At 51.3% G+C, this 13,273-nt stretch overlaps 2 protein-coding genes across 2 annotated transcripts; both read left to right on the plus strand.

Annotated features, from left to right (window-relative positions):
- Window positions 1-470: 470 nt before the first annotated feature.
- Window positions 471-1,670, plus strand: LOC309600417 (uncharacterized protein; the record flags this gene model as incomplete). Its single annotated transcript, XM_082332755.1, has 1 exon — window positions 471-1,670. One exon carries the CDS (start codon window positions 471-473, stop codon window positions 1,668-1,670), a length of 1,200 nt encoding a protein of 399 aa, XP_082188881.1.
- Window positions 1,671-5,878: 4,208 nt separating this feature from the next.
- Window positions 5,879-6,829, plus strand: LOC309600419 (uncharacterized protein; the record flags this gene model as incomplete). Its single annotated transcript, XM_082332757.1, has 1 exon — window positions 5,879-6,829. One exon carries the CDS (start codon window positions 5,879-5,881, stop codon window positions 6,827-6,829), a length of 951 nt encoding a protein of 316 aa, XP_082188883.1.
- Between the last annotated feature and the right edge of the window lie 6,444 nt (window positions 6,830-13,273).

Consider the following 13,273-nt stretch of genomic DNA (forward strand, 5'->3'; position numbering starts at 1 on the left):
TAAGTCCATTTCTGCCAAAGGGAGCGATTCTTCTCTTTCGTGCTTGCAAAACACAAATGCTTTGGTAAAGTATGTCTGATGGGTGGTGGGTTGAAGGGCAGGAAGGTTACTTTGATGAATTTAAATCCGCTGTGGATGTCAGCAGGAGCAGGATCATCCCGTGCTACTGTAGGTCATGTGTTTCATCAGTATAGAGATGGAGATGGAACAGCTACGGGATAAAAGACTCTGAATGATGGGTTGATTAACTTCAGCAATCTGGTAATTTCCTGTTAGCAAAAGGCTCCATGGGTGGCTGGGATCTATGGAGCACAAAGTGCTTAGAAGAAAGGAAGATCATTGGCTCTGGAGAGAGTCTGCCAGTGTCGTTGCGCTGTACTCTGATCCTTCTGGCTGGGGAAATTCTTGTGACAGCAATGGCTGCTCCTGAGTAAAAAGCATACTATTTCTTGTAGGTTGACCGCTCAAAGATGTGCTCCAGACAGACCTCCGGAGGCTGCCATGAATCATCCTCCCAGTCCAGCGGATGCCACAGCGGGGGCTCCTGCTGCCACGGGGGCAGCTCCTCCAGCTACCAGGCACAGGGCTCCTCCTGCTGTGGCGGCTCAGGCTCGGGCAGCTACGGCGGGGGCAGTGGGGGCTATGGCAAGATCATTGTCAGCTCCGGCGGTGGAGGAGGTGGATCCTGCTGCAGTGGGAGTGGGGGATCCTCTGGATGCTGCAGTGGGGGATCCAGTGGTGGCATGGGAGGAGGATGGAGTGGTGGGTCTTCAGGGTCAAAGAGCATCATTGGAGGTGGAGGTAGTGGAGGGTCATCCGGATGCTGCAGTGGGGGATCCAGCGGTGGGTCTTCAGGGGGCAAGATCATCATTGTAGGTGGAGGTAGTGGGGGATCCTCTGGAGGCTGCATTGGGGGATCCAGTGGTGGCATGGGAGGAGGATGGAGTGGTGGGTCTTCAGGATCAAAGAGCATCATTGGAGGTGGAGGTAGTGGAGGGTCATCTGGATGCTGCAGTGGGGGATCCAGCGGTGGGTCTTCAGGGGGCAAGATCATCATTGTAGGTGGAGGTAGTGGGGGATCCTCTGGAGGCTGCAGTGGAGGATCCAGTGGTGGCATGGGAGGAGGATGGAGTGGTGGGTCTTCAGGGTCAAAGAGCATCATTGGAGGTGGAGGTAGTGGGGGATCCTCTGGATGCTGCAGTGGGGGATCCAGTGGTGGCATGGGAGGAGGATGGAGTGGTGGGTCTTCAGGATCAAAGAGCATCATTGGAGGTGGAGGTAGTGGAGGGTCATCTGGATGCTGCAGTGGGGGATCCAGCGGTGGGTCTTCAGGGGGCAAGATCATCATTGTAGGTGGAGGTAGTGGGGGATCCTCTGGATGCTGCAGTGGAGGATCCAGTGGTGGCATGGGAGGAGGATGGAGTGGTGGGTCTTCAGGAGGCAAGATCATCATTGGAGGCGGAGGTAGTGGGGGATCCTCTGGATGCTGCAGTGGAGGATCCAGTGGTGGCAGTGGTGGTTCCTCGGGCCACACAATCATCATCAGCTCTGGAGGGGGCAGTGGAGGGTCCTGCCAGTCCACGCAGCAGAAATGCCCTGTTGTCATCCCCAACATCGAGTCCCATCAGACCAACCTGGCCTGCCACTGGCCCCCCAGCCAACAGAAATAGCTGACACAGGTAGCCCCGGTTCTCATTAAGAACAGCCCTGCCTGTCTTCTACATTTGCCTGTTTCCTCCCAGCATGTCTTCTTCCCTTGTCTTCCCTTGATGCTGCACCCCTGTGCTGTGAACTCCCAGATGGCTCTTCTCACCCACCAATATGATGGGAAATAAAGACTACTGCGTACAGAAAAAACTGGTTTTGCAACGTTGCTTTTATCCTTTGTCAGTTCCCTGTTTACTTTCAAAAAATGAATAATGCATCAAATACATTCAGCTGCAAAATCTTCAGTCTGCAGTGCTGGAGCAGACGGTTATTAACAGATTTTGCTTGAGAGAAACCTTGTTTCTTAAGCAGCTGGTCATTGTCCCTCTTGCAAATAATGTCCACCAAGGCTGCAACTTTAACCTGGAAATATCTCCACCTCGGTTTCCCCTTCCCAGAGAAGGAAGCAGACCACAAGCTCTGGGTTTCACTGCAGGGATTTCCAGTGCAGACAGCAGTATCCCTTGGAAATGCAGTTGGGTTTTTATGTACTCCATTTCTCTAGATTTATCACAAGAAAGCCATTAATTATAGTAGGAAATATTCAGTAGCATTTGTGCTGAAGTCAGCAGCAAGTCCTCTTTGGGACAGGTGGGATTACAGTCTTGCGTTCACTAAATTTTAAGCTAAGAGGGTTTTTTGTCCACGTCGCACACACAACGGGTAGGCAGGAAACAAAATTAGGAATAAAAGGGATCATCGGCCATGCAAACGCTTGAGGGATCATGACTGACCACCTTCTGCCTTTTTCAGAAAAATTGAAGAGTTCTTCTTACACCACCAGTATCTTCATCATGTCCCATGCTATCAACATTAGCATTGCTGTGCATGAAGGAAGCTGCTGGGAAAAAGTATTGTAGGATCTAGCGAAGGTTTTTCTCTCTCTCATAACAATGCACACCAAGGCATCATCCACTGGGGTGTTTGCAGTGATAATACCGAAAGATACTGTGACCTGCCAGCCCGTCCTGAGGGTGACGGGACTGCCGGGCAGAAAAGGGCCCAGACAGAACATCAGAAAACAGGCAATGTAGCCCAAAGTTGGGGCAGCCTCCACCATGAAGCCCTTTGCATCCATCTTTGCTTTTACCCAACATAGGTATTAAAGCTGCTCTTCAACCTCGAGGCAGGGGGGAGCGTGGCAATGCAGACCCCTCCAGCAGCTGTGGTTCCAGCCACGCTCTTCTTCTCCGTGTGGCAAGTACCACACATGTGTGTGCTATAGGTTCAGCATTTCCAGTCCCTGAAGGGTCCAGCCTTGGGGTCTCTGCACACCAGCACTTGCAGGAGCACCCCTCACCACCACCCCTGCCGAAAGCCTCCACAGCCTTTCCTCGCACCCTGGGTCCTGATGAGATGCAAATTCTAGCTGCCCCTTTGTGCAAGTCCCTACAGGTTAAATGCACGGAAGGGATCAAGGTGTTGCACAGGTGAGAGCCAGAATCACAGTGAGACCTTAGATTTCCCTTTGGTGATGAGAGTGGAACTTAGGCCACTGGAGGGAGTCCAAAGCAAAATGAAGGAAGCCCCCTTCACCCACGTTCCTGGTGCTGATGGTGCTGTCCCCATACCAACGGAGTTGCGTGCATGCTCAAAACTATGTTCATCGTGACAGGGCTGGGCAGCCTCCTGCTGCTGTCATGCATCCTCTCAGCTAAAACCCCCCAATTATGCTTTCCTCTACTCAGTCTCCCACGAGGGTGGAAGCTGTTGTCAGCCTCCAAGCATGCATGACGCAGTGACAGGATGAAGCTGCTGCAAAACACAGCAGCCAGCGCTGCAATAACTGTGCTGACAAACTGTCATTCTCCAGCAAGCAAAATACCCAGATGCCTCCCCAGCCTCAGGTATGGGTGGGCTGGCCAGTGAAGCAGGACCCTCAGAAAATGGGTCCTGCTGAGGCAGAGGAAATGTTTAATGCCCCAGAGTTCAAGGGTAGGGTCTTGATGGCCTTCAAATGCACCTTTGCAAACAGAAACGTTTCAAGACTTTACCCACTCCAACCTGGTGATAGGGACCCCTGCGAAGCTGGAGCTGAGCACAGACCTCTCTGCTCAATCCAACAGCAGCGTCCACCCTGAGCTCCCAAAAGGGTCAGGGGAAATGGCCTCCACATCTCTGCCATCTTCACGGGGCCTTCTGAAATGAATCTGGGCCGAGGCGCTCCAAAGCGGTGCACTGCCCCATCAGAGGTGGTACCTCTGGCCTGTTGAGCACATGGCTGCCTCTCCCAGCAGGCTGGACGTACTCCTGCTCCCCATCCAGCTCCCCGTCTCACCAGTCCTTGAGGAAACCCTCTTTCCCCCCAAAAACCTGAGACTCCACTCCAGCACATCCTTTACCATTGTCCTTCCATCATGCTCTAACACTACCTTGCTCGAGCCTCCATCTGCTGTGTCTCCACTCTCTGCTGAGCACCCAAAAAGCTGCAGCCTAGCAGAAATGCATTGGGGAACCCCCAAGGTAGACCCCCAGAAGCCGTTTGCCCCCAACATTTCAGAGCAAGACTGCCGGAAATGAATCATTAAGTAGAATTAGCAACTGCAATGCAGAACATAATTGATACATCTCCTCCTTATCACCTACCTGCTGCAAGTGAGTCAAAGAAGGAGGCAGCTAGAGCCAGGCTCAGTAAATAAATCTATCAGCATTCCTTAGGGTGTCTCACTTCCCCTAAGAGCACAATGCATACAATATAAAAGCTCACCTATCCCAAGGCTCCTCATTCACCTGCCACCGAGCCTTGAACACATTTCCAGTTGCACTGAAGGTAAGCCCATTGATATGGAAACTTTTTGAACCCCTATGCTGAGAGGTCGCTCCACCAGTTGGTCTTTGAGCATGCTTTGAACAAGAGAAACATGCCGGCTCAACATCGGATGGGGTTCTCTGAAAACCAATTTGGCGTGCCAACGGGACTGCTTTCCTTACAGAATGGAGTTGTAGCTGATATTCTAAGGCCACACAAATACAGCTGAGTTTTCAGCTGCTGTGAGTTTCAGGAGTCTATAAATCCATAAGGACCTACAGTGGGACTGAAGTTCAACAGCAGCTCCAAGGGGCTCCTTTCTGATGACACTGTTTCTTGTAGGTTGACCGCTCAAAGATGTGCTCCAGACAGACCTCCGGAGGCTGCCATGAATCATCCTCCCAGTCCAGCGGATGCCACAGCGGGGGCTCCTGCTGCCACGGGGGCAGCTCCTCCAGCTACCAGGCACAGGGCTCCTCCTGCTGTGGCGGCTCAGGCTCGGGCAGCTACGGCGGGGGCAGTGGGGGCTATGGCAAGATCATTGTCAGCTCCGGCGGTGGAGGAGGTGGATCCTGCTGCAGTGGGAGTGGGGGATCCTCTGGATGCTGCAGTGGGGGATCCAGTGGTGGCATGGGAGGAGGATGGAGTGGTGGGTCTTCAGGGTCAAAGAGCATCATTGGAGGCGGAGGTAGTGGAGGGTCATCCGGATGCTGCAGTGGGGGATCCAGTGGTGGGTCTTCAGGAGGCAAGATCATCATTGTAGGTGGAGGTAGTGGGGGATCCTCTGGATGCTGCAGTGGGGGATTCAGTGGTGGCATGGGAGGAGGATGGAGTGGTGGGTCTTCAGGATCAAAGAGCATCATTGGAGGTGGAGGTAGTGGGGGATCCTCTGGAGGCTGCAGTGGGGGATCCAGTGGTGGCATGGGAGGAGGATGGAGTGGTGGGTCTTCAGGATCAAAGAGCATCATTGGAGGTGGAGGTAGTGGAGGGTCATCTGGATGCTGCAGTGGGGGATCCAGTGGTGGGTCTTCAGGAGGCAAGATCATCATTGTAGGTGGAGGTAGTGGGGGATCCTCTGGATGCTGCAGTGGAGGATCCAGTGGTGGCATGGGAGGAGGATGGAGTGGTGGGTCTTCAGGGTCAAAGAGCATCATTGGAGGTGGAGGTAGTGGAGGGTCATCTGGATGCTGCAGTGGGGGATCCAGTGGTGGCATGGGAGGAGGATGGAGTGGTGGGTCTTCAGGATCAAAGAGCATCATTGGAGGTGGAGGTAGTGGAGGGTCATCTGGATGCTGCAGTGGGGGATCCAGTGGTGGCATGGGAGGAGGATGGAGTGGTGGGTCTTCAGGATCAAAGAGCATCATTGGAGGTGGAGGTAGTGGGGGATCCTCTGGATGCTGCAGTGGGGGATCCAGTGGTGGCATGGGAGGAGGATGGAGTGGTGGGTCTTCAGGATCAAAGAGCATCATTGGAGGTGGAGGTAGTGGAGGGTCATCCGGATGCTGCAGTGGGGGATCCAGCGGTGGGTCTTCAGGAGGCAAGATCATCATTGTAGGTGGAGGTAGTGGGGGATCCTCTGGAGGCTGCAGTGGGGGATCCAGTGGTGGCATGGGAGGAGGATGGAGTGGTGGGTCTTCAGGGTCAAAGAGCATCATTGGAGGTGGAGGTAGTGGAGGGTCATCCGGATGCTGCAGTGGGGGATCCAGTGGTGGGTCTTCAGGAGGCAAGATCATCATTGTAGGTGGAGGTAGTGGGGGATCCTCTGGAGGCTGCATTGGGGGATCCAGTGGTGGCATGGGAGGAGGATGGAGTGGTGGGTCTTCAGGGTCAAAGAGCATCATTGGAGGTGGAGGTAGTGGGGGATCCTCTGGATGCTGCAGTGGGGGATCCAGTGGTGGCATGGGAGGAGGATGGAGTGGTGGGTCTTCAGGATCAAAGAGCATCATTGGAGGTGGAGGTAGTGGGGGATCCTCTGGATGCTGCAGTGGGGGATCCAGTGGTGGCATGGGAGGAGGATGGAGTGGTGGGTCTTCAGGATCAAAGAGCATCATTGGAGGTGGAGGCAGTGGGGGATCCTCTGGATGCTGCAGTGGGGGATCCAGTGGTGGCATGGGAGGAGGATGGAGTGGTGGGTCTTCAGGAGGCAAGATCATCATTGGAGGTGGAGGTAGTGGGGGATCCTCTGGATGCTGCAGTGGGGGATCCAGTGGTGGCAGTGGCGGTTCCTCGGGCCACACAATCATCATCAGCTCTGGAGGGGGCAGTGGAGGGTCCTGCCAGTCCACGCAGCAGAAGTGCCCTGTTGTCATCCCCAACATCGAGTCCCATCAGACCAAGGTGGCCTGCCACTGGCCCCCCAGCCACCAGAAGTAACAGCCACAGGAGGCCATGGCACTCAGCGAGAACAGTGCTGCTTCTGCCACGTCACCTTTCTCTCTCCAGACGCAGCTGTTTCACTGTTTCTTCCTAGTGTGTCCTCTTCTCTTCTCTTCCCTTGATGCTTCATCCCTCTGCGGAGAACTCCAGGATCATCAGCCTTGTGCCCTGCTGCTGGTGTTGAGATACCTCTGATAAGGCTCTGCTGCTTTTCCAAAGAAAATTCTAATAAATATAATAATATCTCAAAGCTGCCTTTTGGGGGTATTTGTTTTTTCTTGTATTCTCAACCAGCATCTTATGGTCTTGGAAGTTAGTAGTCTATCTGATGAGACATTTCATAGAATCATAGATACGTTTAGGTTGGAAAAGACCTTTAAGATCTTCGAGTCCAAGTGTTAACCGAGCGCTGAGAAGTCAATCTCACTCCTCTCTGTAAAGAAGACGATGGGTTCAATAGTGCATTGCTGTAGATGCAGCTCTAAAGCCACCCAGTTTATAGCCCCAAAGAATTTACACCTTCATTTTCCCCCTGGGCTCCGTGATAGAGTAACAGCACAGCCTAAAATATCAAGCACCCATGGCACCCCACTTCCTTAGGTGCTGGTGCATGGTGCAGCCATCCCAGCTCATGGCTCTAAGTCCTCTGAGGCACCAGCACCCAATGACCATGTCTGTCGAGCAATGAAGTGCTGCTGGGAGGCATGACCAAACCCATGAGGCTCAGTCCTGAAGATCTGGGATTGGGGCTGACCCTCAATAGCAGCTGTTGCTGCCCCGGGGTGGCTGATAACACCATGCCAACATCCACGTCCCCGCCATCCTTCCACTTCTCTCCCAGCTTTGCAAACTTCACAGCAGCTCTACCCAGAGGGTAAATCTCACGTGCTGGTCAGCTGAATCAGCCCTGGGCCAGGCAGAAGGACATAAAACCAGCAGCAAGTCCCTCAGGCAGCTCAACACACTCAAAATTATGCCTCCAGGCCTTAATCCCTCCTTGGCCAACCTTTTGAAATCTGCTTTGAAATGCCGAGGGCAACACCACCACCCCTGTGCACTGCTTTCTTCCTGGTAGACGTGGCCTCTTGCCAAAGCTGGGACTCATTGTCCCCATGGCAAAATTGCTTAGGCTGGACCTAGTCCAGCCTGCAAGAGCCATGCTATGGGGCCAAGCTGGATCATCACAGGCTGCAGCGTGGACATCGTGACAGGCAGCACTGCTGGCATGGCCACAGCACATATCCCCTGCAGCCCTCCAGACCGGTGTCCCTGGAGTCCCTGGTGCTTGGTGCTCTTTCCAAGCCAGAGGAAGGACACAGCATATGAAAATGCAGAAGGAAGGCATTTGGAGGCATAATCCTTCATTAGAGGAGTAATCCAGCCACAGTGGATTTAAATGTTAGGACATTTACACGTTCACAATTCTCTCCAGGGTCTCTAAGCTTTCTCAGCGCATCTCTAGCACCCTTGCAAAATACTTGAGCCAGGCACTTCACTTTTGACAAGCTTTTGGTTCGGATGCAAATGTCTTCCTCAGAAAATCTCCTACTGGAGCCACCAGTAAGATGCTGGAGGGATCAACGTGTTGTGTGACCACCAGATGCTTTCTGAGCGTTTGCCGTCCCCTCTCCTGGGTACCCGCTGATCACACCCACTCTTACAGCAATGCCCCAAGCCATGAGCACTGCCACACCGCTGAACCTCAGCCTCCCTGCCCCTTCCCTGAGCAGGACCCAGTCACCAACACCCTCTGCCCCACACTCACTAACACTCTTGCTCAGCATTTCCCTACACCCACATTCCTACCCACCTCCCCCAGTCTCCCCCAGCATTGCCACCTCACTGGAGGCCGAAGCGGTCCTCTGTAGCTCAGGGCAGGAGCACAGGAATAGGATCATTAAGCAGAAGTATCAATTACTGCCGCATGCAACACAACAAGCAGCGTGAAGGAAAGATATCAATCAGATCTCATGAGTCAAAGCAAGCACTGAAATCAGAGTTTGATTGGTAAATAAATCCTTGCCATTCCTTAGGGTGTCTCACTTCCCATATATGCTAAACGCCATATAAAAGTTCCTGTCTGTTAAAGCGCCTCATTCAGTTGCCTTTTATCTTCTAAATGTGTTTCCAATGGATGAGGAGGGTAAGTCTGCTCTTTTCTGAGACTTTATTATTTCATATTCATGAGAGAGAGCTTAATTTAAGATCTTGAGATGTCCTTGCAGCAGTACCCACGCTGCCTGAGCATCCATAGCAAAGTTCTCAGGCTCTGTACGGTTTCTTGCTATGGTGCGGATCAGATCACTAGGAAGCAAGGTAAAGTCAGGTCACCAGACTGGGAGCCGTAAGACTGAGCATGCTAAAAACCCGGATGAGTCTGTAGTGGGACCAGGACGTGGTGACTGCATAGTCTTTGCAGTTTTGAACATCTTTGCAACGTGTGGGACACATTTTTTATATTATTTAATAACAAGTCTATGCCGTACTCATAATGGTTATATACCTCTATGGCTGTGCCGATTCCCTTATGTAAAAGACCTTTGGGGATGCTACGCAATGATGGCAATGATACAGCCAGCAGTGTCGTCTTGCATGGAAATTTTGATCCACCGCTCTTGCAGCAGTTTAAAAACAGAAGCAAAGATAATCCTTGCTATTTTTACAGCTCTGTGGTGATGGTCATGAAGATGAGTGGGGAAAACCTTGGCAGTTATTAGATGTTAAAAGAATATATTTCAGATTTTGATTCTCTGGAAATACACTCTGGAGATAAGAAAGAGAAAAGCTATCCCAGTAAGAGTCAAAATACTCTTGCATTTGAAGAACAGCTGTGCAGTGCCCTGTTTTGAAGCCTGGCATTGCATTTCTGACCACACCACCTGCAGCCACCCCACCTCCCATGGTGCAAAAATTAAGCAAAACAGTGCAGGTTTTAGGGTTTTTTTCCTCTTTCAGATTTATCGCTATCTCCGAGGGAGATGTGCCCACCGGAACAGGGGCTACAACAATGAGATCTCGCACCACAGAGGAGGCTACAGCAGCAGCGGGGGCTTGTCGAGCCTCCAGGGACACGGCTCCTTCTTCTGTGGTGGAGAAGGCTCAGTCATCTACAACCGGGGAGCTTCGTCCTGCCAGCCCATGCCAGCATCATCCACCTACGACGCTGCAGGGTGGTACAGATGTGGCGGTGATGGATCTGTTGTAATAACCGGCGATGACAGAGAGGGGATGTCTGGCTGGGGCACTGCAAGGGGAACAGTCTCAGTCTACGGCACTGGAAGGGGAACAGGGTGCAGCAGTGAGGACTCAGGCGAGAACATCCCTGGCATCTCAGGGGGTGGTGGAGGATCCAGCTGCCACAGTGGGAATTTGGGCATCACTGCGGGAAGAGGCTCAGGATACGGATACGATGCATCACCGAGAGAAATGGTCTTAACAAGTGGGGGCAGCGGTGGATCAGGGTACTATAGCGGAGGATTGGGCTATGGCATTGGGGGATGCTCAGGCCCAGAGCTCAGCTGTGGAGGCGGTGGATCCTCCCAGGCCACGCAGCAGAAATGTCCCGTGGTCGTTCCCAACATCGAGGCCAACCAGAGCAAGCAGACCAGCCACTGGCCCCCCAGCCAGAAGAAGTGACTGACCCAGCAGCCACCCCTGCTCAAGCAAAAGTGCCCTGGATGTGCCACAATGCGGCTTTTCCCCAACGGTGTCATTACGGTCAGGGAGCTTTGCATTCCTTGCATTGGGCTGTGCTAGCAACGTTGCTGCAAGCACTGCTGGGAAAAGTGATTTGTGCTTTGGTGACGGGAAAAGATTCTTCTCTCCATCTCCTTTTGCTCATGGGTTGGAAAATAAAACTTCATAGTCTACGGGAAATTCCAGTATCTGAATGATTTCTTTAGTCTCTGGATCCTTCACTCAAAATACAGATAGATAGCCAAGGAGTCTACTTCACAACACAAGATTTATCTTTCACCATTTTTTATATATATTTTACAGCTATACTCAAATGTAATATCTATTTTAGTAGAATTAAAATACATCGTTTTCAACAGCAAGAGAAGGTTCTTAATTTTGCTCTTGCTGAAATCAGAACTTCCCCCATGCTGTTCCCATCAAATGGAAACGCTGTGCCCTGCCGAGACCCTCTGCATGGGTACGCAGGCCAGACTCTGCGAGCTACGTTAAGGAGATATGCAAAACTCCCAGGTGATTTCCGACAGATTATTATTTACAGCGTGACCTTGGGAGTGCAAGGTTGTTTATTTGGAAACAATTACACGCCAGGCTCCTGTCCCAGAGAGATTGCAGGTGATGTTGTAAGCCAGAGCACGTAAACCTGATGCTTGCACCAGTAGCATGAGGCAACTCGAACAAGCTCGTTCACTTCTTTGCAGTAACCTGCTTCATGACATTTTTTGATAGGATCAGGCCCTAAATTAGGCACAGGGAGAAGATGGTTCCTCTGTGCTGGGCTGATGGGACAGCATGGGGGAGGATTGAACTTCCAGTGCCGGTTGTTACGTGGTATTTGCCAAACGTTTAGTGTTTTGGGACTATTCTCTGGGTTTTTTTGACTCCTCCAAATATTGGTAATGACCACAGATCTGTGCCCGTTTAAAAGGAGACAAAAGGGCATAGAATTACATTGTAAAATATTTTTTACTATTGCTGCTTTCACCCCCCTGTGGGGATTTTGACCCTTTCAGCTCAATAAAAATCCAGAAAACTTTGCCCTGATGTTTGTAAAACACCACAGCTTACAAAAACCAAAATCCTCTGAGCTCTAGCCCCGTGTTCGGTGCCACAACGGGTATCTTTCACGCTGTAAAATGTTGTAAGACTGTGGTGCAGGGAACATTGCATAAGGTTTTGTTGCCAGCCATATTAAATTCCATTCTAAAATTAGACAGTGTTATCATTCATTTGCATCAACTTATATTTCTAAAATCTACCACTTCATTATTGATTTCTGTTATTTTCCCTACTTCATCTGATAGCATCAAAGGTAGCAAAAGAACTCAGAAAGCTCAAACAACTTCCAAGAGACTTCCAGAAAACCAATCAGTGTCTGGAGTATTCAAAAACTTCTTGTCTATTCAACTAACTGACCAAAAACCATCCCAAAATTTCAGTCCCCCCCAAAAAAAAAGAAAATAGAAAGCACTTTAAAAGTACATTTCTTATTCACTGTCCCACCTGGCTGGTTCTTTGAGGCTTGTATCAAAAAGCACTCCACAAGCTTAGATGTTAACCGAGCTAGATGATATAAGAGTATCATAGACCCAGGGGAGAAGGAGGATGCTCTTGCATCCAGAGCTTGAACACGAGGACCTGGGGCTGCATCCCACTGCCTTTCTCTGCACCCTGGAGCGGCTGCAGCTCACCTCCAGCACGAGGCTGGGAGCAGGCGGAGGCTGGGTTTTACACATGGGCGCGTACATGCGCACTGGCACATGCAGATTTCCTCCCCACCCGTTGCGCAACGGGGGAGGAGCGAGTCATCCTTCATGGCTGACAACAGTGATAATGCAGGACTCTCATCCGTGAGCGTGTCAGTGCTTGCAAAAGCCGTAGCCCCTCTGCTTCGGCTGTTTGTAAACAGGCAGGCTGAACGGTAAACACAAATCTGGCTTCTTGATGAAAGTCACTAACTGGCGCCTCTGGATAGAAACTAAAGAAATTGTTTTAGAGATAGCAAGTGGGAGCCACCCCTCTGCTTCAGATGTTCAGTCGATCTCTGCCCAACAAAACATTGTGACTCCCATGTTTGCAGAGGGAGCTAAGATGCAAAATGAGTAAAAACACAGAGCGAGCCCTGCTGAGGTTGCACGGTCAAACTGCTAATGGGAGGGAAAAGGAGAAACCGGGGCTATTGCAAAGCCATGGTTGCACAGCTGATTGCACCAGGGCCAGGCAAGTGCCCCAGGCTTGCAGCAGTCCGCTGCTTTGCACCCAGGGTGCACCTGTCCCGCCCCAAGGAAGAGCTGGGTGAGCTCAAGATGCGTGGTGAGCTTGGGTACGTGGTCTCTGAGCTAGCGCTTTACTCACTGCTTACTCATGAATGCAAGGTTTGCCCAAGCGGCTTCTGTAGGCACGCATTTCCCATCACGGACAACGGCTGCTTCAGAGACAGACAAAAAAAAAATTAAAATATTAGAAAAACAGACATTTTAAAAGAGCAATTCTATTCAGGGCTTTTTGGTATTGGCCAGGAAAAATGTCAGCAATTAAAATTAGTGGTAACTATGCCAATATCAGTGAAATGACTATAACATCAGACATGAAGTAGACGGACATGGGTAGAGAAATCGCACTACATTTTTGGGGTATTCACGGGTATAAGCCAACACTTCCAAAAGTGGCCTATACGGCTACCTGGCTTTGTCAGGTCACTTTCCAGTTGTAGCCCTCGGAGCCTGCCACAGTGGCCACAGGTTT

This window comes from Platalea leucorodia, assembly GCF_965183815.1.
Source record: "Platalea leucorodia genome assembly, chromosome: 24".
Classification (NCBI taxonomy): domain Eukaryota; kingdom Metazoa; phylum Chordata; class Aves; order Pelecaniformes; family Threskiornithidae; genus Platalea; species Platalea leucorodia.